At 38.5% G+C, this 26,099-nt stretch overlaps 1 protein-coding gene across 1 annotated transcript in view; it reads right to left on the reverse strand.

The window, feature by feature from the left end:
* Positions 1-6,813: 6,813 nt before the first annotated feature.
* LOC139730442 (uncharacterized) overlaps positions 6,814-26,099 on the reverse strand; it is a 52,260-nt gene continuing 32,974 nt past the window's right edge. The window contains exons 3-9 of the mRNA XM_071641285.1: positions 25,752-25,864; positions 22,628-22,742; positions 18,031-18,184; positions 17,222-17,377; positions 11,558-11,751; positions 9,400-9,440; positions 6,814-8,035 (exon numbers count right to left, since the gene is read on the reverse strand). Coding sequence (XP_071497386.1) covers positions 7,849-8,035; positions 9,400-9,440; positions 11,558-11,751; positions 17,222-17,377; positions 18,031-18,184; positions 22,628-22,742; positions 25,752-25,864 — 960 coding nt within the window. The 3' untranslated portion in view covers positions 6,814-7,848. The remainder of the gene's footprint in view (positions 8,036-9,399; positions 9,441-11,557; positions 11,752-17,221; positions 17,378-18,030; positions 18,185-22,627; positions 22,743-25,751; positions 25,865-26,099) is intronic.

The raw sequence follows: 26,099 nt of genomic DNA on the forward strand, positions 1-26,099 counted from the left end.
TTGTTTTTTGTCGAGCAGTTATGGAAGGGACGCTATAGTTTAAAGGACAAGTCCACCTTCATATACATGTGGATTGTGTGAATGCAATAATATTAGTACAACACATCAGTAAAAGTTTGGGGAAAATCGGATAATCCATTCAAAAGTTATGCATTGTTAAAGTATTTGCGCAGTCACTGCTGGATGAGAAGACTACTAAGGTGTATGATGTCGTATGCGTACAACGATATAAAGAAAATAAAAAGAGAATTTCACAAAATTTCACTTTTTGAATAAAGTGCACATTTCTTCGACTTGTTACTGACATAGGTAATATTATTCTCCCTGCCTTCTGAAAGAGAAAAGTCAAGTGTTCTTTTGTTACACGAGAAAAGTGAAAATAGTATGTTGAATTTTCTTTATTCTTTCTTTATATTGTTGTACACATCTGACATCACAGGCTAAAGTAGTCTTCTCATCCAGCCTCGGCTGAGCAGAAACTTCAAAAATTCATAACTTTTGAACAGATTGTCTGATTTTCCTCAAACTCTCACTGATGTGTTCTACTAATATTGCTGCATTCACTCAACCCACATGTCCATGAAGGTGAACTTGTCCTTTAACTTGGTTGAGATGGGGCTTCAGATTTTTATCATTATTATTTTTGTGTGTGTGTGAGATAATGAGAACCACTCATGGAAAAAAAAAACCCAACAACATATGATTCTAATAGATAGCAAAGAGCAAACAATTCTAATAAAGAGCGACTGAAAGTTTATTTGATGAAAAACGGTTCGGAAATGGCCGAGATATCCCAAAACAAAGTGGTCCTAATACTGTAAAAGTTGGGCCCAAACTTTTACCAGGTATTTGGATGTCAAAACCATTTCAAAACCGATTTTTATCAAGTGAACTTTGATTTCCTCTTAGAATTGTATGATCTTTCATACTTCATGAGTGGTTTCTCATTATCTCCTCAAAAGTTTAAAGTTTTAAAAATATTTGAAGCCCTGTCTCAACCAGCACTATCAATGCCATCATTGCAATTCATTAGAATTGCAAGCAATTCAGTGGTAAAGGCCTCAGATCAAAGAAAATGTGATGACAATCTGAGGTTTCTTACAGATTCATCTTCATGTAGGTTTTTGATGTGATATCATTAATACAATTTGTTTGTGTATCAGGTACATTGTTTTTCATGAGTATGTATAGCATATCAACAAAATGCCTGATGATGATGGGGGAAATTCTCACACAAAAAACAACAATCAAGATCATATTTACAACTGCATCTAACACACACATCTATCTATCTATCTATCTATCTATCTATCTATCTATCTATTCATAATATATGTATACATATCTTGTGTGTGTGTATGTGTATAAAGCATATATTTCTACAGTGTATTTCTATTTCTATAGAAAAGAGGTAGATAGATGCATAGAAATACTGTAAGTATTTTTAAAAATCTAACTTTGTCAGTGAAATCTTCTCTTCAATCTGCTGGCTGTGCTACACACAGTGTATATTGTTCACTCTCTCCCGCCCTCTCAGCTTTAGACTGTGCTGCTTGTGTTTACTATGTTTTATCTGTCTCCACCAACAACTGCAATGGAAATGGAGTCACAGATGAAACACATTCCAATAGACAACACGGGACACGGGCAGATTTTATCAAATAAAATATCAAATCTGTATTACTGAACATCACACCGTTGGTGATCACATCGTAATGACAGGGAATGCACACATAGAGAATTGATTTGTTTCAAATCAACCACAGCAGAAACAAAACAATCTGGTTCCCTTGCATCCAATTCTGAATTGAGTAAATATTTTTTTTTTCCCTGGCATGCATTAGGTATGCCCACATCACATAGCAGTTCATAATAAAGTGGGTAGAACAAGGTCGTAAGTCACAAATTGACCTCTTAAAGATGCTTCCCCATCTTGAACAACTATATACAATTACACTTTTTAATAACATAAACATACATTATGAGACTTTTCTTTGTCTACTGCATGCTGCTCAGCTCCGGCTAGGACAGAGGTAAAACAAACAAAAAATGCTTCAGAAATACTGTAAGTAACCACTAACATGATAAAGTGACAATACAGTGTATACATATATTTGTATAGCTCAAGACTGCAAAATACTAATACACCTGTAAAATACTAATACAGCTGTATTGTGCAATAGTATAATAGTGAGAAAAGAAGTCCTTTTCTAATCTATGTCATTAACAACAGGCAATTGCTTCAATGAGAAAAAAAAATATGATCAAGGACCTATCATTTTACCTACCAAAGACTTCCATGAAATACAGATGATGTCCCTAAAGAATCATTTTGAAGGGGCAGCACTACATTCGCATTCAAAGTCCAAAACAAAACTTCAAGTTTTATACATATACTGTATCTTAAATGCATCGTCCATTTGCAAACATGTTATAATTGGTAAAAATTTCATTACAGTGTTACTGGAGGGGCAATGGTCATCATCAGTGGTCAGTTTTCAAAACATGTTTAATAAAGAATTGACATTTCACCATTAAAAAAACAAAACAAAAACAGAATTACCAGGAAATTTTGTGGTGACAGCTGACACAACCGTTACAGTCAATGTCAATAAATCACACACTGTAAAAGTGGATATTTTCGCACGACTTATTTTTCGCGCTTGGCTGGGTAAGAAGAAATTCGCGTGTTTTTAATTCCGCGGAATAAAGACATCACGCACAGGTACATATAGCAGGCAAAAATATTCGCATGCTTTTATTTTCACGCTAGTATCTGGTTGCGCGAAATGCGCGAAAATCTCAACACTGCGAAAATTTCCACTTTTACAGAATTTGACAAACTAACAACCCAACTGGAAGCCTAGTACAGTGTACTCCTGAAGATTTTTGCCATGGACAAGCAGATAAACATAAAAAAGAATGCTTAATCACATCTACAGATCTTGCTCTCATGAACAGTTGGACCCCATTTTTAATTTCTTTCACAATCTCTCATTCTGGGACAGGAGTAAGTACATATTACATACAGATCAACCTTATTAAAAGACGGTGCTTGAAAACACCTACAATTTGCAAATAGAGTACATTTCTCATAACCAAAAAACAAAAACCCTCATGAAATACCAAAGCAGTAAATCTGAACTCCAATTGCTCATCAGTGACAACCAATTCACCTATAATAGTTATGATATTCTTCAAGCATAGACCAGCACTTAGTACTTACACACCTTCCAGAAATGTTTTCATTTCCCTCTTATCTAATAGTCTGTCTCTGTGACATATGGAGCCACATAGAAGCTGAATGACATTCATTGAAATATCTTTTCATTCCAAATGAGCCTCACGTTAAGTTAACGATTAATTTGAGCACAAATTAGCAAAAAAGATAATTCTTGGCCTTTGACCTTTTAGGAAAGACACCAAACACTTATAAACTTTGAAAGATACCTCTGGGATGTGTACAGAAATCCCTGCTCTTAACAAATTCATTCAAACAACCACTAAATAACCTTCACTTCTTTGAAATACATGATCCAATAAGATATAGGAATTCCATAAAACAAAACTACTAATGCAACTCTTCAACTGTATGTCTCTTGTCCACCTGTCGCAACCATCGATCACAAACAAAATCATGCCTATTTCATAATTCAACCATCTTGATTATCTATTTCTGCATTTAATCTCGAGCTGAAAGAATGCCCGAGGCAATTTTCACTTCAAACTGCTATGGCACTGACACAGTGCGATATAAAGATGGATCCAACAGTATTGAATGCACAGGGAAAAGGTCTCCCTAGCAACCTAACAATTAATAGCTGTGCAATTGATCCATTTTTGTTGTTGCTGCTGTTGTCAACAGAATTTGGATGTTTTCAAACAAGACAAAAAGTTACATATTTATGAATTATTGCACCTCAATTTTTTGCGATGTTTAGCCCAAGTTTCAGTAACATCTTGTAAGTGTCATGCAGGAAGGGGGACAATGTTTCACAAATTTGCATTAGAAAAATTGCTATTGCTTCTTGCTGTGCTTTGAATAATCAGGCCATGAATTCATAATTTGAATCTTAATATCAGAATTTTTCAGCTTCATTGTCAACTCGTGCAGTATCATGGTATAAGAATGCAGAAAATATCAATATTTCATTACTATGAATATTTCACCAATATGAATATTTCATTAATATGAATATTTCATCGAATTATATTTAGAATGCATTGAAGAGAAACAATGAACGCATACATTCAAAAGTTGACATTTGTCAATGCAAATGGGATGAATGTTCCATTTCAATATCAACCACAAAATACTTCATAATTTCAACATTGGTTCTTTGGGGTTAAATCTGATGGAAAGTTGCATCAGAAAAACACTAAAAGAGAGAAAAAATGGAAATGGATAGAAATAATAACCTGGAACTTCACTGGCAGCCAACCCACTCACACTTTCAAATAAATTTGAGTTTGATATTTCATTAGTGACTTTGTGTATCACTTTTGAGTGCTTCATTATAGATTACATATCAGTCAATGGCATTGTTACACCCTTGTGAATAAGCCAAAATGTCGTTGAGGTGGAGAGTTCCTAATAAAAAAAGTATTTTCAAACTATCAGTGAACTCAACAGTGAAACTCTATGAAAAATCCACACAAATAAGACATTAAAACACTAATAAATATCATCCAAGTCACACTTCACAGAAGTACATGCATGATTACAAACAGTATATTCATATACACACTGATTGGACATTTAATGTTCACTAGAGCTCATAAATGTCCTTTCGTCTGGTCACAGAACATAATTTCTAATGAACTTCTAACTGCCCTTCACAGAATGTCAGTTGTCTTTTAATCTATTCCTTTTTTCCATTCAGTTCATCTTGGATGTTCCTAAAACAGCAGTAAATGTTCCACACGGAAAGATCACAAGTGTACTCTCTAAACTTGAGCTCTTTTAGAAGTGGCCAAAGAAAATCACAAAACACAACAGCAACCTGAAATGGCAGTAAAGACGCAAAATCACGATCAAATCATGAAAATATGTTAATCTAGAAATTAATGATTCTGTCACTGGAAAAGAAGATCTTTGAAATAAAACTGATGAACAAATAAAATCAAAGATCCAAGATCTTGCAACAGTGACAATTTACTTCAAACAGTTATTAAAAAAAAAAAAAAAAAAGAGAGAGAGAGAGAAATGAACTTTGGTGAAAATTTGATTATTAATGAGAAAATCAAATTGCAGTGTTGGTGTTTTACAGCAACAATTAAAAGGGGGTGTGAAGAGGGTGGAGCTTGCAAATGGGGGGGGGGGGGGAACTTGTATGAGGACAGAAAGGCAGAGGTTACATGCGTTTTGGAAATACTATACAGCGTTCCATACACAATTCTTTTAAATCAACTTTGCCGTGACAGTGACAACAGACTGGATGAGGTATAGCTGCAATGAAGTCTCAGCTTTAGTGTGTTTGGAATCACAATTAAATTTAAATCTTCGCATATCATCATCTGGACAGAAGAAAAAAAAAAATAAGTGAGGGGCAAGGACTTGTGAATATGCACTGCACTAAACAAACACACTAGATAGGTATCACAAATTGAATACGAGACAACAAAGTCATGTTTAGGTCATGAAAATCAATGTGATGACTTAGCATCAGCAGTTTATTTTCATACACATTACTTGGGTTCTTCGATATCAAACTTGTTGATCATATCATATTGTAAGAATATTCCACTGTGTGTGTGTGTGTTGGGGGGGGGGGGTGAATAAGGGTCTAAACACAAAAGTTTGATGAAAGATGTTGAAATTTCTTTCCCACCCTTGTAAATTTTACACTCCAAAAACACACAAAGATATAAGGTGAAAAAACTGTCAGTCCGCTACAGCAATTAGACTTTTTCTGGGCAAAGTAATTTCAAAGCACAAAACCACACATAGGAAATGTGATGATGATTAATGATTTGGAAGAATACAAGCGTTAACATTAAGATCTTACATTGGGCAGGTTTGGTGGGCATGTGAGTTTTCTTGAATACACATATTTAACTCTCCCCTTTGCAGTTTGATGTTTGAAGTGACATTAAAACAGTACATCATATCAATGTGATCAAAAGTATGAATTCAAAATGAATGGCACCGCAAAGTAATATTGATGGAATCGGCGCATTCTCATTTCCCACTGCTTAACCCCCTCAAAACCAATATCCTTAAACTATCATTGACATTGTACATACACCAGATACCCAAGGTGACAAGTGGGTTTAATAATTATGAATGGTTTCCCAATAAAACAGATTACATAATTAAGTCAGGAAAACAGAAACAAATTTCTCTAGCCTTCCTGTGTGCCTACACATGCATCTTTTCTCCTTTTTAACTTACATTATCACGACGCAAGTCTTTCTGGAGATTCAAACATGTATCACATGGCGCACCTCAATAATGCCATATTCCTTTTTTGTGAAGACTGTCCCTACAAAAGTACATGTACTTCTTCTTCATAGAATGGCAGAGTTGAGTTCTCCGTCTTATCAACTATTATCATCTTAAATTGCAACCACAAATTTACTAATAAGTGCCACATGAACGCTCACATGTTTTAAGAGAACCAAACTTTATAACTAATTATATAGCATAATCACCACATATATATATATAAATTTTTCATATTCTGTATACTTTTTATCTATAAATGATAATCATACATTAAAATACATAAAAAGAAAAAATGGGACAGATGACGCGTCAATTACACAATTTCATGCAAGTATGTCATACTTTAAACAGAGAGGCAAGTCCCCATAAAATAAATACTGCAAATACAGAGAAACCCTGATATAACGAGGGCGCTGGGACCATTGCTAAATTCACCTCGTTACAAACGATACCTCATTGTAAGCGAACTCGTTATAACAGGTTTTCCCTGTACTGCTACACTACAGAGTTGGAATTTTTACTTCATCCAGAACAAGAAGGTAAACTATCTCGCACATCTCAAATCAAAAAAAAAGAAAAAAAAAGTAAAAGAATAAATACATAAGTAAAGACAATGGAGATGACATTTAATGCCATCCAACTTTACTACACATTTCCTTCTTTCCTCATGCTAATTTCAGTCACTTCTGCTCCTTTTTTTTTTCTTTTTTTTTGTTTGTTTCATAGCAGAGGTTTCTATTGACATTCTGTGGCATAAACAGAAGTCCACGCCAAGCCACCTTTCTTCTGGGCAACCTTCGTGCAGCAACTCATGGGTTGCGACGGCACAGTCTCTGGTATATGTCCAGAGGAGGAGTGGCCCTGGGTATAGAAACAGAGCGGCCACTACGTAGGGAATCCGGTGCAACAGAAAGCGACCAGCATACTACCACATCTACAGCTCGTAGTGGTGTCCCCTTTAAGTGACTGAACGATCACAACCACCATATAACTCAAGAGACGGCAGAATATCAATGCAAAGCAAAGATACAGTTTCACGAGCGTGGAAGTCCGATCCAGTATGGTACCAGCTCTCAAAAAGAGAGCGGCGGCTGGACATGCAAAAAAACTTGCAGGCACGACAATACTTACTGTCCCCAAACGGGGAGCACAAGTAATGCTTTGGATATCATGATCAAGTTATTAATGAAGAGCATCCTCTTTATGTTTACATAGTCATGGAAAAGGGAAAAAAATATTGCTTTTGCCTGAATTATTTCCAGACAATAACAGCTAACAACCAAAACGGGTTAGAGTCCATTATACAATTTAATCCACTTTTTTTCATTCTTCAGTGGCAACTTGCGGTTCATTCATTCTTAGCATATCATTTTCTTCTGCTGTCAACAGGAGGCTTGGGGTCAAAGTCCACCCATGATGATGTTGTCCTGCGACTCTCGTAAGAACAGGCTGTCCTTCGACTGCGACTCCAGCAGCACCTGGCGGTCCTTGTCCGTGCCCGAGAAGTGGACGATCACGTCGGCGTCAAACTGCGATCTCCTCACGTTGATGTCTAGGAGTCCCGGGTTGGACCGGCTCTCAGCCAATCTGTAAGAGGAGAGGACAGTAGAGAGAGTGCTGGTGTGAGTGATGAGGGTGGTCTTGCTTCAATCTTTTGCATGCTTTTGAGTGCCAATTGCAACAGAAAAACCCATAGCCCTATACACACTGTTCAAGATCTAGCCACAAAAAGGGTTAACAGTCAAGTGGCATCACTAACAATATTTCTCCTTCTTACCCAAGTTAAGTATGTCTTTAGGCAAGGGACCCTACATTTGCACCAGACGAGGGCCTTTTTAAACTTACTTGCCCAGCAAATGAGTTTTATTTGCCCTGGGCAAGCAGACAAGTAGATATACAGGGTGTATAGTCACTTGGTCTAGTACAAGTTGGTCTAATTCCCAGATCGTCTAACACCATTACAACTGAATGTGAACCCATTCATCTACACAGGATGAGAACATGTTGGACGAGACCAAACAGGCATTACATAAAGAGAGATTAGAACAAGCCAGTATTTCCTAGTTTGCAGTACCCCAAGTCTGATACTAGCTTTGCTGTGCCAAGTGAAATGACAACTGATTTTTGTCATTTATTTCGTTTTGTTTTTTGTTTTTTTGCTGTTATTCAGACGAGGAATTTAGTCAGTATCTCATGCACGGTTATTTCCTCCTATCATATGCAATACAAGATCAGCGTAACCCAAGGAATTAGGCTTATGTACATATTTGACACTAATAACGGTTTCAATCTTGCCTCGCTCTCTTTTGTTTCCATGTGGAATTCCCAAAAATTTTTGCACATCCCCACACATAAGATCTTTTAACATTTTTTTAATAAATATAATAAGTCAGACACTCGAATGTGTCTCTATTGCTTTTTGCTTTCTTGTTTGTTTGTTTGTTTGTTTGTTTTAGTCTTATGGCCATTTTTTTCAACGCTTTGCTGCTCAGCAGAGTCAGCTTTTTGTTTTTTACAAAGCCTCTGCACATGCAGCTGGAAGTAAAATGATAAAGTGAAGTGACATCGACCAGTAAGGATGAATATGTCAACATTCACCAAGTTGTTCATGACAATTAGTAGAGCACGCACAAGCTCTTGGTCTCTCCTCTACCATAAAGCAAGATTTCACGACATGAAATTTTCAGGGATTGGAGCAATGACCTTTTTCGACACATGAAATTTTTGCAAATCTTGGCTCTCGCGAAATTAAAATGCACGCAAACATTCCTTGTTTTACTTTAATTAGAGAAATGAAACACTTCTAACCTGAGGAATGTGGTAGTGTAACAAACAAATCTATCGTTCATGGCTCTGGCTCACTTGTATTGAAAGAATGTTATTTCTTCACAAAATTTTCCCTTTAAAAAACTATAAATGACAAAAAGAAATAATTTTAACTGTAAACTTACTTTGAAAAGCAGTCATCTAGGTCCACTTCTCCTCCAAGATTCTGAAATTAAATAAATAAGACAAAAATGGATGCAATACACAGATTATCTGATTCTGAATGATTCATGTAAATGTTTTCCACACAGAGTATACAGTAATTCAGTGCTTTCTTGTTTTGTTTTGTTTTATAGTTTAGGGTTGTTTGCTTGTCTTTAGTTTGTTTGTTTTTTCTGGCAAAACAGCAATCTAACTGCATAAATTCTAAACATAGATGTCCTTTTGGCCAGGTATTATTTTTCACATTTCTTATGAGACTAAATCTTGATTTGTCCCCTTCCCCCCCCCCCCCCCAATAAAAAAGAAATCATGAAAATCTTCCCTGCAGAAGATTTCATTTTCTGAACTTTGTTTAGTGTAACCACCATTGTGATAAGTAAAAATCACTGCAGTTTACTAGAGACACAATTAAAGGGATCGCATAGTTTTGGGTGATACCTAATTTCAGGTTTCTAACATTTTTTGGTGAGATAATGAGAAACCTCTTATGAAATATGAAAGAGCATACATAATTCTATGAGGAATTCAACGTTTATTTGATAAAAATTGGTTTTGAAATGGCTGAGATATCCAAAAAAGAGCGATTCTAATAAAGTGTGAGACCCACACTTTATTACGATCGCTTTGGTTTACTTTGTTTTTGGATGTTTCAGTCATTCCAAACCCGATTTTCATCAAATAAACTTTGGATTCCTCTTAAAATGGTATGCTCTGTACTATATCATAAGTGTTTTCTTGGTATCTCGCAAAAAGTTAAAAAGCCCAATTCTCATCTCTACCAATACTGTACCATCCCTTTAAACTACCAACAGTTGATAAGCTGTTGTCTGGCTGTCTCCAAAGTTGCTACAAGTATTGGAAGTTGCTTGCAACTGGTGCAAGTAGGTTTTTTTTTTATTTTTTTTTATTTTTTTGTCTTTGTTAGTTTGGTTTTTTTTTTCTTAATGGAAAAGGGATTCAATGCTTCTCCCGGCTTGCTTCTTGTAATATTACGTCTAGATTGAGACATGCAATAGATGACTTCTCCCCTGACCAAATCACCTGATTGATGCAAATCCAAAAAAAGTGGAAGTGCACGAACTAGACAGAACTCTGTGACTAAGATGATGAATTTGATGTTTTCTCTGATTCAGCTATTTCACTGCAGTTCCCAACTTTTAAAGATTAACTCTTTAAAAACAATTCTAGGAGTAATGAGAGGGTCGAACACATCTGAATGATTCTTTCCTTCAGCAAGTCCTCTTTACCATAAATGGAGATTACATCAACTTTGAGGGGAGATCCACTGAGAATGGGTCTCTCCAGAATTCATTAATTCATTTTCCCCCTCTTGGAACCCAACATGGCCAACGAGCGGAAGTATTTAGTTCCACATCCTGCGTCGACTCTATTGATTGCGTCAGACGCACACTCTCAAAACACACAGGCACCACTCGGCATTGGCTTGGCGCCAGTCGGCCTGCGCCGCCCCGACAATGAATCAATGAATCACCCGCCATCTTAATCCCCCTTCTTGAATGTGTGCCAACTCCAACCCCCTAACCCTAAGCTCCCCCTCCTCTCCCCCCCCTCCCCCCCCCTCCCCCACATACACACGTACTCTCAGAAGATGTCTACAATTCAAGGACCCTACATTTTTGGCAGACTTCTCTTGTGTTCTTCTTCGACATTCACAAATTCCCTGTCAACATCCTAATCAGTAAGGTGTTGGCACAAACCCTTACCTTAACATACCTTCCCCCCAAATCCCCCCCCCCCCATCTACCTTTAATTACACCATTCAAATCTTCAGTAATTCAGAGCACCATAGATAAAATAATGAGAAACTAATGACGAGAATATTTGTGCATGGATATTTTAAAAATTTTGCAGAAGTACCTCTGTCTACGACATCATGAACAAAGAAAGCATACCTGACACTGGCCCAGTGCAATACTTTAGTTTACAGGAAAGCATCCACATTTGCAACCTATTACCCATGGCAATAGGGGAACAAAATACTGGAAGTCAGATTTTAAATGTTAATCCTCAGTCCCAAGTGTGATAGAATGCAAGACTCCCACACATCGTAGTGTGTTCCTGCTTTACAGCTTTGTGATTCACTCTGGCCTGATTCCTTACCATTTCTGTCAGCGAGGTGGCAACCTGGTCTACTTGCTTGTTGCTGTCCACCGGATTGTGGTGGTGGTGGTGGTGGCCGTTGCCATTGAACACCAGCGGTGGGGGCCGATGCTTCTCTAGCCTGTGATTGGTCATCGTCGACGAGGGCGGGGCGGACGAGGATATCAGCGGTGTGTCGAATGAGACTGTTAATACTGACAGGGAAGAATCAGAAATGAAAATCAGCCTCGTATACGTTAAAGTGCATGTCGGTCTCATGTTGAAGCGATGCATAATAATGTATGATAAAACAAACAAAAAGCCAATCAAAATGTGCTTTATGTCCATGATACATATCGTAATTCTTCGTACAATAGCAAAACTAACCTTCCCCTGGTAAGAGCGCTACACAAGTAACTATGTGGTATCGTATCGTATTGTATCGTATCATATCGTATCGTATCGTACCGTACCATATTGTATTGTATTGTATTGTATCATATCTTATTGTATTGTTTTGTATTGTATTGTATTGTATCATATCTTATTGTATTGTTTTGTATTGTATTGTATTGTATTGTATTGTATTCCCCTCAAATCAATGATCGAGCTACTTTTCACTGGAACAGACTGACACACTGCCCATCATTGACGCAGATAAACACCAAATATTCAGTATTTCTTTGTCGTTTGTGTGCCCATGATTTTGATCATAGTACTGCTCAAAAACACTGAACAAATCATTATGGGTCAATCCACGTCAAATCAACCAATGCTGTTAACCCGACCCCCTTCAATTTTCTTTAAACTCTCACCAAATGTGCCCCCAAGTGTCTGACGGAAGATTCTGAAATATTTTGCCCCAAGGTCAAACGGTTGCTAAGATACAGCCTCCCTTAGCAACCAATGCGTGGCCGAATAACTGAGTTTAAATAAAATTTGCTATTTTTGATTGCCTGCTGCAGCCAGGTTAGATGAGATACATTGCTTATTTTCTGTAAATTGGAAGAACTTTATGACCTTAACATGCACAATATATTATGGCGTGGATCTGACAATCCGTTATTGCGCAAGAGGTCACCGAAAATGGTGTTAAGCTTCAAAGTTCTTGTTTTCAGGTGCATGTTTGGAAGCTGATAACTTCAAAATTCAATTAGCTGAGACCCCAATATTATGCGTACTTGGAGACTCTCACTTGCTCTACACACCTACCAAATATCGGCCAAAAAGTATGCGTCGTTTTCTTGAAGGGCGCCCTCAAAGTTGGATTTTTTCAAAAAGTCGCCAAGTTCAAGGTCACAAATCACCCCTCGTCCCATCAAGGAGTGACACCAATTTTTGTGTATTGATAGACATTTACCTATATTTTCATTGGTTACCAAAAAACTTTTGTAACCAGAATGTCTAATAGCTGGTTTACGCATTCGAAAATGGTCATAAACACCCCCAAAATCAACGTAAAATGACACCTGGGGTTTTCAGCACATTTCAAATTGTGATAAATCAGAGATGAAGTGCCAGGACACAATGGTATCTTCTGTGATGATAGTCTGTAACTAGTACCAAAAGGACATACATCACAAATTGTTTTGTCTTATTGGCAATGACCTTGAAAATGTAGCTGAAAACTGCAAAAAACAATAAATCGGTCAATTTTCCGTAGCCATAATGGTGTTAAAGCGTGTTTACACTGACTTTCAGTTGTGTGCCATTTCAGTACTCTCTGTGACTTTACGCTGAAAACTGCTAATCATGTTCCATTTTTATTCTATTTTAAGCTACAAATAATATTTCAGGTCATCTTTAGATCTTTTGACCTTGACATTGTTCTGAAAATAGCTGTAAATTCCTTAATATTAGCATATTCCCAACACACAAGATTTAACCATATTTCGAAATTAATATTTCTCTCAGACATAATGCCTGATCATATTTAAATTTACAGTACTTGTAGTCTGTAATGAGTATTTAGAGGATCTGGGATTAATTTATTTGTCTAATATGACAATGACCTTGAAAATACAGCTGAAAAACATAAAATCAATAATTGTTCAAATCTCCAATAATTATAGGGTGTTTGCACCGACTTTGAATAGTATGTCATTTTAATATTAACGATGAGTAACTGATAATTGCAAATCATGTTCCTTTTTTTTTCCATTTTGAGCTACAAATAGTATCAAAAGTCATATTCATATCATTTGACCTTGACAGAATTCTAAAAGTAGCCATAAATGCCTTGAAATGAGCATATTCACGACACTTGATCTTTACAGCACATTTCAAAATTGATTTTTTTTTTTTTTCACAGACAGAATGCTGAGTGTGTGAAATTCAGAACCAGAAAATCTATGTCAATGACATTCATAGGATGGAAGTACCCAATAGTCTTGAAATTTGTTTGTTTTGATCATTGTAGGTTTCTGGCTAAAATGTTAATGGAGATAATAATGTGCATGCATTATCTATAGGCCTACATCGGTTGTACAACCTGGATAAATTGGAAACTACTGCACGTGTGTGCATTGACCATTACAGAATCTGATCCTCAAAGTATCCATTACAGACTACCAATACTGCAAATATCAACAAGATCAGGCATTCTGTCTGTGAAAAAAATCAATATTGAAATTATGTGCTGTAATGCTCATGTGTGTTGTGAATATGCTCATTTTAAGGCATTATGGCTATTTTTAGAATAATGTCAAGGTCAAAAGATATGGATGTGACTTTTGATACGATTTGTAGCTCAAAATGGAAAAAAAAGGGAACATGATTTGTAATTATCAGCTATAATTCATCAGTAATGTTAAAATGACGTACAATTTATTCAAAGTCGGTGCAGACACCCTATAATAATAATTGGAAATTTGAACAATTATTGATTTTATGTTTTTCAGCTGTATTTTCAAGGTCACTGTCATATCATACAAATCAAATTAATCCCAGATCCTCTAAATACTCATTACAGACTACAAGTACTGTAAATTTAAATATGATCAGGCATTATGTCTGAGAGAAATATTAATTTCGAAATATGGTTAAATCTTGTGTGTTGGGAATATGCTAATATTAAGGAATTTACAGCTATTTTCAGAACAATGTCAAGGTCAAAAGATCTAAAGATGACCTGAAATATCATTTGTAGCTTAAAATAGAATAAAAATGGAACATGATTAGCAGTTTTCAGCGTAAAGTCACCAAGAGTACTGAAATGGCACACAACTGAAAGTCAGTGTAAACACGCTTTAACACCATTATGGCTACGGAAAATTGACCGATTTATTGTTTTTTGCAGTTTTCAGCTACGTTTTCAAGGTCATTGCCAATAAGACAAAACAATTTGTGATGTATGTCCTTTTGGTACTAATTACAGACTATCATCCCAGAAGATACCATTGTGTCTTGGCACTTCATCTCTGATTTATCACAATTTGAAATGTGCTGAAAACCCCAGGTGTCATTTTACGATGATTTTGGGGTGTTTGCGACCATTTTCGAATGTGTAAACCAGCTATTAAACATTCCGGTTACAAAAGTTTTTTGGTAACCAATGAAAATATAGGTAAATGTCTATCAATACACAAAAATTGGTGTCACTCCTCGATGGGACGAGCGGTGATTTGTGACCTTGAACTTGACGACTTTTTGAAAAAATCCAACTTTGAGGGCGCCCTTCAAGAAAACGACACATAACTTTTTGGCCGATTTTTAGTAGGTGTGTAGAACAAGTGAGAGTCTCCAAATATGCATAATATTGGGATCTCAGCTAATTGAATTTTGAAGTTATCAGCTTCCAAACATGCACCCGAAAACATTAACTTTGGCGCTTAACACCATTTTCGGTGACCTCTTGCGCAATAACGGATTGTCAGATCCGCGCCATAATATATTGTGCATGTTAAGGTCATAAAGTTCTTCCAATTTACAGAAAATAAGCAATGTATCTCATCTAACCTGGCTGCAGCAGGCAATCAAAAATAGCAAATTTTATTTAAACTCAGTTATTCGGCCACGCATTGGTTGCTAAGGGAGGCTGTATCTTAGCAACCGTTTGACCTTGGGGCAAAATATTTCAGAATCTTCCGTCAGACACTTGGGGGCACATTTGGTGCGAGTTTTAAAAAAATTGAAGGGGGTCGGGTTACAAATTGTCTGAAAATTGGTTGATTTGACGTGGATTGACCCTTATGTATTTGCAGCGATAAAGGGCAAATTATTAATCAGCTGCAATAACCATCACCTCTCTCACTCTTTAACCCTTCCTGTGTCAATGGGTCAAATGTGCAAAAATTTCACATACAGAACTATGGGTAAGAAATCAAGGTGGCACGTAGAGGGTTAATGAAAGAATGCATATGGTTTCTGCATACTTCTGATGCCGGAAGTGTCGGCAGAGCCACTTTAAGCAGAGGACACCATTCTGCTGGAGGACACTGCTAAGAATAGACTTCAGAAACAGGCCAGATAGGGGGCGGGGGGTTGGCGACCAAAAATACACGAAGGTCACTCTCGTCGCAGACGCCCCGTGGGGTTTTTGTTGACACGCGGGGGCACAGGAAGGGCATGGAGTCGTTCGCGTCATCGTCAATTTGATGAGTCAAGGCGGGGAGGCAGACACCAAGAGTCGGATCATTCATAATAATAACCCCCCTGTACCTCTTGCGGCGGAGGCACACAAAAGCAGATAAAGGAAAACAAATTACTGAGAATCTATCCCCCCCCTCTTTCTCCACGTCACATTTTTGTGCTGTCACTCAAAGATCTCCTTGTATGTGATGTAGTCAAGCTTCATGTTAGGTAGTGAGGCTTACTTGGAAGACTTTTCAAGAAAATATATCACTATCTTTCTAAGAATTTGACTGCTTCGTGATCCTACAAGGAAGTTAACCCAAGCAGCCACTTGTCGCAAGACCTTTGTATGGATTATGAGCATTCCGACTTTTGTAATAAGCACATAGGCCCAAATTCATGAAGGTGGTACAATCTTGTCCATGGTTTAAATTTTTGTCAATGAAATGATTACTTTTGTCAACGAAACGATTATTCTGTAATTAAATGACTGATTTCGTCACGAAATACTCCACGCAACACTTGGCACTCAATGGTCTTTGTCCATGGTTTAAACCATGGTCAAGATTGTACCACCTTTGTGAATTCGGGCCATAATGTCTTATCTGAACAAACTGATTAGTCCATTCCCGTGTTCCATTGTGTGATCTCCTTTTGGATAAAGAGATATAACTTTGTTCATTATAACGGGAGTGCGCTGTAAAACCACGACAAAACTGAACCATATCTGAATTGTTTTAGCCCATGATTTTATTCTTTCTACTAAAATCTTCACCAGGCATATGGGTATTGCCCTGTTTTCGTGGCAACCCGGCCATCTTATGTTGTCTTGTATTCACTGTCTGTGAAGGTCTGTGGTTACTGATTAATAAGACATTTAATCCAGTGAATCCATTGGTGCTGTAGCTGCATTTGTATGTGTATCGGTGCCTAAATATCCCCTTCCTGGCACTTCTTGAGGGAGCCTAAATGGACACCTAAGAAAACTGAGCACAAATCTGACATCACATGGTCAAAGGTTGGCAAGTCCCATCTACTGTGGTACCCAGTGCTTCTTGCTACAACACCACAGGGAATGCGCCCCAGAAGAAGATGGCGGGAGTAAGAACTCACCCTTTGTGGGTTTTGGAGGGGGCTGTAACGTGGGTGGCGTGAGTGGAGAAGCACCAGATGACCAGTAGCCCTGGCTGGAACCATTTAGTGACGAAGGGGTGGAATCTGGGGTGCATCCTGGAATGGCTTGAGGGGCTGATTTTCTGTGTGGTGATCCTGCAGCACAATATGAGGTATGGGGCAATAATGAAGTGAGTTTAATAGTGACAGTGCTTTTGAGAGGTGTAATAAAAGACGAGAATCAATACAACATGACAGAATTGCTAAATACTTTTCTCTGACACCGAGAGCTACAGTATCTCCATTGTGATCTCTTTGAATCAATACATCTGGGTTATGAAATAATTGATGATTGAGAGTTTTCTGGAGAATATCTGAGGCACTCAGAATTCACCAAGATAGCCTTGATACTTCCAGTCTGTATATGGATCATACAAATTTTGACAATATAATGGGTTGTGATACATGTCATATGCCAAGAGGTGTCCTTCATGTATACAGCCGACTCCCGTTTTAAAGAAGTCCTTGGGACCAGCAATTTTCTTTTGTTATGTCGAAATTTCGTTATATGCAAACAAATAAACAATAAAAATACATAGAGTGGATAATGTTGTGACCTGAACTTTTACTTTGTTGTAATCTGAATTTTGTTATAACTGCGTTCGTTAAAACGGGAGTGCACTGTAATGAACAAATGCTAAAATGCTCATGTTCATTGTAGAAAACATGTAAAACACAGGAAACATATAAACACAGTGATTCTTGAAACAGGCCGACCCCGCCCCCCCAAAAGCAATGGCGACACCCACCTGTCTCCGACAACGAAAATTCGCTCAAGTCATCCGACGTGCTGTCCTCTCTCTCCTCGTTCGAACCGGTGCTCGTCTTGTCCGTCCGGCACTTCTTCCAGTTGTCGTAGGCGATGTTGAAGGCCTGCGCTACTGTCAAGGTCAGTGCCTCCGCCTGTGGTACGGGAGAAAGTGAGAATAAGTGAGAGTTACTGAGTAAAAATGCTTCTAGAAGGGAAGGGGCGATCATAATGATACAAATCTGCTACATTTTGCAAGGACAAGAATACATCAATGAACAAAACTAGTGATAGTCTTTTATGGTAATGTCAAACCCTTTGTGTTTGACAACATTTTTGTCAAAGTATTTCATTCAACTTGAAATACATTTGAGGTTAATGAATGAATGAGGACTATGTAGATTCCCAAAGAGAGAAAAAAAAAGGTATGTATCGTGACGTGAGATCATGAGATCAAGAGAATTTTACTCATCTTGATGCTCATGATTTCAAAGTTATCATTTTTTTTTTTTTTCAACAGCAACACAGGGCCATTTTTGTGCATGTATGTGTACAGGTACAATCGTATGTGTATGAGTGCGCGTGTATTGCATAACCCCATCAAAGTGAGAAGCTTCCGATCCTTGTATTAAGATTGATAAGCATTTGCATTTGACTCAAGTCGGAAATAGTTTTACCACTTGTTTAATAGAGAGTGCATATTGTTTAAATGCAATCATGATAAACTAACCTTGTATCCCCACACCTTCCATAAACTTAATCATAATCAACACTATCTAAATTATTATCATCAAAGTATTGAACAGATAGTTTTAATTCAAGTGCGTTGAAGAGGATTGACTCTTTATCCATATGTTTGCTTTATGTGTTGTTGTGTTTTGTAAATGTACAAAGCAGCCAAAGCACTACACAAGTATCTTTGAAATCCAATACTGGGGCCATACCCTGTCACATATAAGAAAAGCAGTGATAAAGAGTACACAGGAATTTCCTGCCCTTTCTTTGAGATTTTAGAGCACCATACCTCGTCTCCTTCCCCTTGTACTTACTTACTTCATGCGAAATAGATTACTTCATTCTCTGCACACATGGAATATCTCATTACAAGACACCCAACAGGAAGTGGACAGCACAGTTAAAATCTTAATGAAAAGCTATCAATGCACACATAACTATTTATACACTTCTACTATGAGGAGGGAAGATCTGTGCGAAAGCCAAATTTGTTCCTGTGAGTACAACGATGCACCTGTTATCTTTGAGTTGTCTCTGAGTCACTTGAGGAGGGCCTGTCAAAGCGTTCAGTAGTGTCACATGTCGGCAAGCACACATTGCCTTTTCAATCTCCGATTCTGTCCTTTATCTGCTCTGTGAATGTCATTTAGAGAATAGCCTCAACCCCCCCCCCCCCACACACACACACACATTTATTTTACTACTTGGTCTTGCCCGCTGCGACTTGAATTACTCTTTCCTTTAAAAAAATACAAATTTCTTGTGCATTTATGAAACAGAGCAGAAACTTTTCTGTGTTTTCTGTGTGTAATTTCTTAATAATCCTGAACAAAAATCCCATCAGAAAACACAGACATGTTCCAGGAATGAGCGACTTGCTAACTTGTCACGGAATCAACCATTGAGCAGTCTAGTTGTGACAGGGTTAAAGTACTGTTGTAAATTTTGGAATGCGCATAAGTGCTTCAAGCCTTTTACAGTAACAGACACTGCGTGCACACGTACTGTATGTAAAGCCCTACTCAAAATGTGATTACCGGTAAAGTTCTTGTCTCTCAATTTGGTAAATTTCTTTAAAGTTTCTTTCTGAGTCAGTACAGATATTAATCATCTTTATGAAGCTTGTACAAATCTACTCCATGACACAAAGAACATAGCGAATATAAAGGAGAAAAGAGAACGCTGGAAGGACATCATCCATGGATATGGGGAATACTACCCAACCTACGAAGTGTATTCTAGTCAAGTAAAGTCGGTAAAAAACAATATTTCTCTAATGAAAGATATATGCAGCGAATTTCAGGTGCCAATTAAATGATAGAAAGATTATAAGTTCTGCAGTAAAATTCCCCCTTTTTTTTAAAACTCTTCATGTGCTACAGTGTAAACCCCCCATGTGCCACATTATTCTGAGACTGAACTGCAAGCACGCTTTTGGAAAACATTCTGCTTTTCAAATCCATGCAACTTTTAATCAATTTTGTCATGCTGGACATGCAATGAGCAAAAATGTAGAAAAAACTCCAAGCTTTGCTACGATATAAATCATCCAAAATATAATGACTATTATTTTACAAATAACCAGTAACTATTATTGTACAGGCATGAATTTTGCACACAAAACAACAAAAGAAACTGGGAATTTACACAAAAATTTAATAGGGAACACTGCTTGATATTCAATCACCACACAATGCAAGTTGTGAAAGGATCAGAATCGCGTGCAAAGCTTTCATTGTACTGTGGCATTTAGTGATTTACATCGGATCGGTTTGGGCGTGTTTGTGCGTTTGAGCAAACTATGCGAACTTGGCACGCCGTCGACTTGAGTCGAGCATGGGAATGTGGCATATAAAGAGTTAACGACTTGAAGGGTTGAAAGCAAAACCATCACACAGCAAAGATCAGCCATCGCATTAGCCACTACTAATGGCTTTCAAATTATGAGCAATCACACATAAAAACTTAACATTGCCATTTAAAGCTATATCACTAAAGACGCTACTGTCTGCATTCATATGGCTGCTATCAAGTTTACTACTTATAATGTTTCAAGAAGTACTGGTAAGCACATCAATTAATAGAGACTACATTAATGATGATTTTACTCTTTAGCTTTATTAACTGGTGTGACGTCGGCAACTGGTGTGACGTAGAACCCGAGAAGTAAAGCTCACCTTGAACTCTGTGGATGTTGATTCCACAGTGTGCACATGGATGTAAACAAGGGTAGCGATATGACCCTAGTAAATATTATGGTTTTTGTACCAGACGTTACCTTCTGTAGGGCATTAAACTGCAAGTGTATCGTCGCCGGGGCAATGATTGAGATAAGCAACATACGTGTACATAGCTTAGAAAGATAATGCACGGAAGGACCTTCTTAATGGAAGGAGGACATTTAAGGACATTCATTGATTTTTTTTTACCTTAGCGACCAACAAACTAAAACCCTGTTTCCTGACAAATTGCAGAACAAGTAATTTATCAGCAGACAAGGTTTTCTTCTGACTTTGAATTTTGTTACACGGTCGTCTTCTCGCCCAGACATGTTGTCTTTATTAGCAGGTCACATGAGTAATCCAAACAATCTGGTTTCGGATCACGTCTTTTAAACTTGTGTAGCCCACCAAATATACTGTTGCTGCACGTACATCCTTATACATTGTAAAGCAGGCAGGATGAATGATAGCTACGTTGTATTTTAAAGGAAGTGTCTTTGTTTTGGGGGTTTGCTTCTAGATGCATATAATATTAGGCTTGATTAGATTGGTCGGATTTGACTCCCAGACATCTTCAGCATTTTAGGAGAAAAAGACGATGTAAGTTAATTTAATGTAGTGCTTTGTCTTTAACTTCCCAAAGCTACCAACAAAGGGAGGTAGTGTAATGAAAATACGAAAAAAATATTTATACACACTATGCCAATCTTATACTAAAATATTGACTACCAAGAAAGTACAAAATGCCCCAAAAGTTATTGAGAGGCTAAGGGAAGAACTATCAAAATGTGTCACTGCTATGATTGAGGACTAAAATATTGGGTACATGATGACAGGCTACATTGCAACCCATTTTTGAAGCGTCATCAAAAGGTCATGAAATGCGAGCCGCAGACCCCGTCGTAGCCAATGATTACGAGCCAGACGGGATCCTTGCGAAACGCGTTCGTGTGATGGGTCGAGACGGCCAATGATTAAAGCTGCGCATGGCTGCGTCCTCGGAGATGACGCGAGCAATTTGGAAACGCATCTAATGTGTCGGTCTGCTCTTTCAATATCCATTACAATGATACTTGGACACACACACACACGGAAAAATGATCACTAAACGTGCATATTGCACTTATTCCATACTTCTGCTTGTCGGTCTGTTTGTCAGTCCATCTAGTAATCTATACCAGCCACTTTATCAATCATACAATGTTGTCAGCTTCCTACAATTGTACCTACTTAATATACCCAGTGCATTATCTCGCTATGTTTCTAACTTCCTATATTCTATCTATCTATCTATCTACATGTATCTATCTATCTATCTATCTATCTATCTATCTATCTATCTATCTATCTATCTATTGGATCTATCTATCTTTCTACCTATCTTCTGTCACATAATCTGTCAATCCATATATGCCCATCCACCTACGATTCTATCAATTTACCTTGTTTTCGGAATCTGTGTGCGCACTACAATACAATACAATACAATTTGGGTACTTACAATGAACATTGTGCTCTTGCAACAAGTGAACATGTATCACAGCGCTTCACAGATTTTAATGTGAAGCACTAAATGTGAAGAAATACTATGGAACTGTAAAAACATACAGAATGAAATTATACCGGATCGTGGCCGCTTACCACTTTTCGCTTGCCACAGAGATAGGCGTGGCACTCAAGGACTTCTGTTCTGAAATGACAGGAGATGAAGCCGAAGACCTTTTCGTTGTTTTTGTCCGCTGTACAGTACGATATTCTGCGGAAGAAAGGGTGAAGAGAAAATGTGCTATCATCCAACAATGCACCGCAAGAACACGATTCGCCAGATTTCCCAGATGTCAGATCAATTTAGAGGCATAATAAGATGAATAAAAACAGAGTTGACTCCAGAAAGAAAGTTTTCATCAGACAGGCAAACGAGTGGAACATGGATGCTTTTACAAGACTAGTCATTACCTACAAAAACATGGCATTAGTGAACCGTCCAATTATGATGTGCCAAGATCTAATGGTATAGACCAATGGCTGACTGTAAGCAAATTGCAGGAACATGCCAAAGTGCCTGCGCTCGTAAACATGAGCGTGCCACCCCATCCTGGTTTAGCAGCAATTTGCGATGCATTTTGTATAAACTTGGTACGCTAAATTCCATACATACATAGAGTTGCGATCATTTCGTTCACAGAACATGTCCATCAATTAAACTTTCTATTCGATCTTGAGAAGGGAAATTATTCCCCAACACTTAGGTTAATATATGTCATTATGATGGTGACAATCCCAGTACTGCTTCACTGCCTGTACAGAGCAGAAAATGTTAAACTGTGTCTGCTACCAAACCTAAATTTTACTGAGAAGGTTGCGTAGCTATGTTGACAAGGGCCTGAAGGGCACTGTATCATTGCAAACTTCATAAACATAACATTAACCAATCCATTAAGGGAATGTTTGTCCTCATCGAGTGGCACTTTCCCTGAAACAGCACTAAATTTAGGATTCTTGCAACGGCATAGCAAGGCGCGCCATGTCATGGGAAAATACGGAGAGATGGTCTCATGAATATTTTGCGATTAACTTATTACACAAGCTTGCGACAACTCAGTTAATATGAAATTCCAGAAATATAACCACAATTCCGAGAAAGAGGTCGCAACATCTGACAGGGCATGCAAAAACTCATTAATGTTTTATTGACAGATGTGATTGCATGGGTGTTCAAAACATTGCACTATTCTTTCATTTAGGAAAATTGTTTTTCACAAATAGATGGGGATGACTGTAAACTTTAATGTAGGACTACATAATCATGATTTGCACCTTTTTTCTTTTTTTTTTTACTTGACAAAGACACAAGGACATGTGGCAAGTACTGTACGAGCTGAAATTTTCGCGTACAGATATTTTCACGAATTGCTACTTGGAGAACATTTGCGCGTGTTGTTAATTTTGCGGTTGCGAAGGTCTAACTGAACGTAACTATTTGCGCGTTGTTATTTTCGCGGTTCAAAGGCGATTCGTGAAATTCGCGAAAATAAAACCACCGCGAAAATTTCAGCTCGTACAGTATTACATGTAACATTCAACCAAATGCTTTCCCCATGGGTTGTGATGCACCCTGACCCCAAGGGAGCAGTCTGTAAACAAGCTGTAGATCCCTCCCCAAACCCTGAAACTACCCAACCACCTGGAAAAACAACAAGAGACCCGTGGGTCTAGCGCTCACCTGAGTATCGCAAGTTCACCTTTCACGCAGTCACTAATCTAAATTATTCACAGCTCTACCAAAATTTGATGAGGCATTCTCAAGTGGAAGATGAAAATGTACAATAAGGGCCCAATTTTTTCAAGATTCCTTAATTTGGGGGAATTGGGGCCCCCTGGGGCCCTCTGGGTGGGGCATGGTGCCCAGTTTGATAAATTGAGATCCTGACCACCTAGGGATGCTACCTGCCAAGTTTGACAAAAATCCATCATGAGGTTTTCAGGAAGAAGATGAAAATGTACAATTCAGGCCCCCATTTGGACCCTTCCAACCACCCCCCCCCCCCTACCCCCAAGAGGGGCACCCCTGGATCTCCTATGAACAAACTTGAAACTACAGTCATTAATGTACTCACTCATACAGTAGTATTATCTCAGCTCTATAACTTCTGATTCTAGAGAAGATTTTTAAAGATTCCTTCATTTGGGGGGTTTGGGCCCCCTGGGGGCCCCCTGGGCGGGGCATGGTGCCCATTTTAACAAATTGAGATCCTAACCCCCTAGGGATGCTACCTGCCAAGTTTGGTGAAAATGGGTCATGGGGTTCTCAAGAAGAAGATAAAAATGTACAATTTAGGCCCCATTAGGACCCCTCCTCACCCCCCCCCCCCCCCCCCCCCCCCCGGGTCCCAAGGGGGCACCCCTGATTCTGCCATGAACAAACTTGAAACTACAGTCATCAATGTGCTAACTCATAGTATTAACCTAGCTCTATCACTTCTGGTTCTAGAGAAGAAGATTTTTGCGGATTCCTTAATTTTGGGGGGTTTGGGCCCCCTGGGGGCCCCCTGGGTGGGTCATGGTGCCCATTTTAACAAATGGAGTTCCTAACCCCCTAGGGATGCTACCTGCCAAGTTTGGTGAAAATGGGTCATGGAGTTCTCAAGAAGAAGATGAAAATGTACAATTTAGGCCCCATTAGAACCCTTCCCCACCCCCCTCCCCTGGGTCCCAAGGGGGGCACCCCTGATTCTGCCATGAACAAACTTGCAACTACAGTCATCAATGTACTAACTCATAGTATTAACTTAGCTCTATCACTTCTGGTTCTAGAGAAGAAGATTTTTACAGATTCCTTAATTTTGGGGGGTTTGGGCCCCCCTGGGGGCCCCCTGGGTGGGGCATGGTGCCCATTTTAACAAATTGAGTTCCTAACCCCCTAGGGATGCTACCTGCCAAGTTTGATGAAAATCGGTCATGGGGTTTTCAAGAAGAAGATGAAAATGTAAAGAGTTTACGCACGACGCACGACGGACGACGCACGACGGACGACGCACGACGCACGACGCACGACGCACGACGCACGACGGACGCCGGACGAAGGGCGATCGCAATAGCTCACTTGAGCCTTTGGCTCAGGTGAGCTAAAAAGGAGGGAAGAAAACATGAAAAGATTTGATCCTGAAAAAAAAAACATACAAAATACATACAAATTGTAACATGTGTCACACAGATGCCAGCGGCAGTCACACAGAACCCCAAGCCCTTGAGTCGAACTCCTCACCTGTGTATCGTGATCTCTTCCAGATCCTCGTTGGTCTCGAGGTCGAAGGGTTTCAGGGAGGTTGGTGTGACCGTCAGGGCAACCTTGCGGACCTTTCCCGATCCATACTTTGCCTGCAAAGACACACAAAGAATACCAACATCACTGGTTGCGCTGCAGGGGAGATGCCACTTGGAGCTACATGTATCACAAACTCCAAACATATGTTGAAAAAAAAGTATCACTTTCTTCCTTTCTTTTTTCTCCTCCCTACCACTCTCGAGAGAAGAAGAGACAGAGTGAGTATTTAAAGGACAAGTCCACCTTCATATACATAAGGATTGAGAGAATGCAGCAATATTAGTAGAA

Source organism: Diadema antillarum, unplaced genomic scaffold (genome assembly GCF_040938485.1).
Source record: "Diadema antillarum isolate AM-2024a unplaced genomic scaffold, OU_Dant_1.0 scf00000022, whole genome shotgun sequence".
Taxonomy (NCBI): Eukaryota; Metazoa; Echinodermata; class Echinoidea; order Diadematoida; family Diadematidae; genus Diadema; species Diadema antillarum.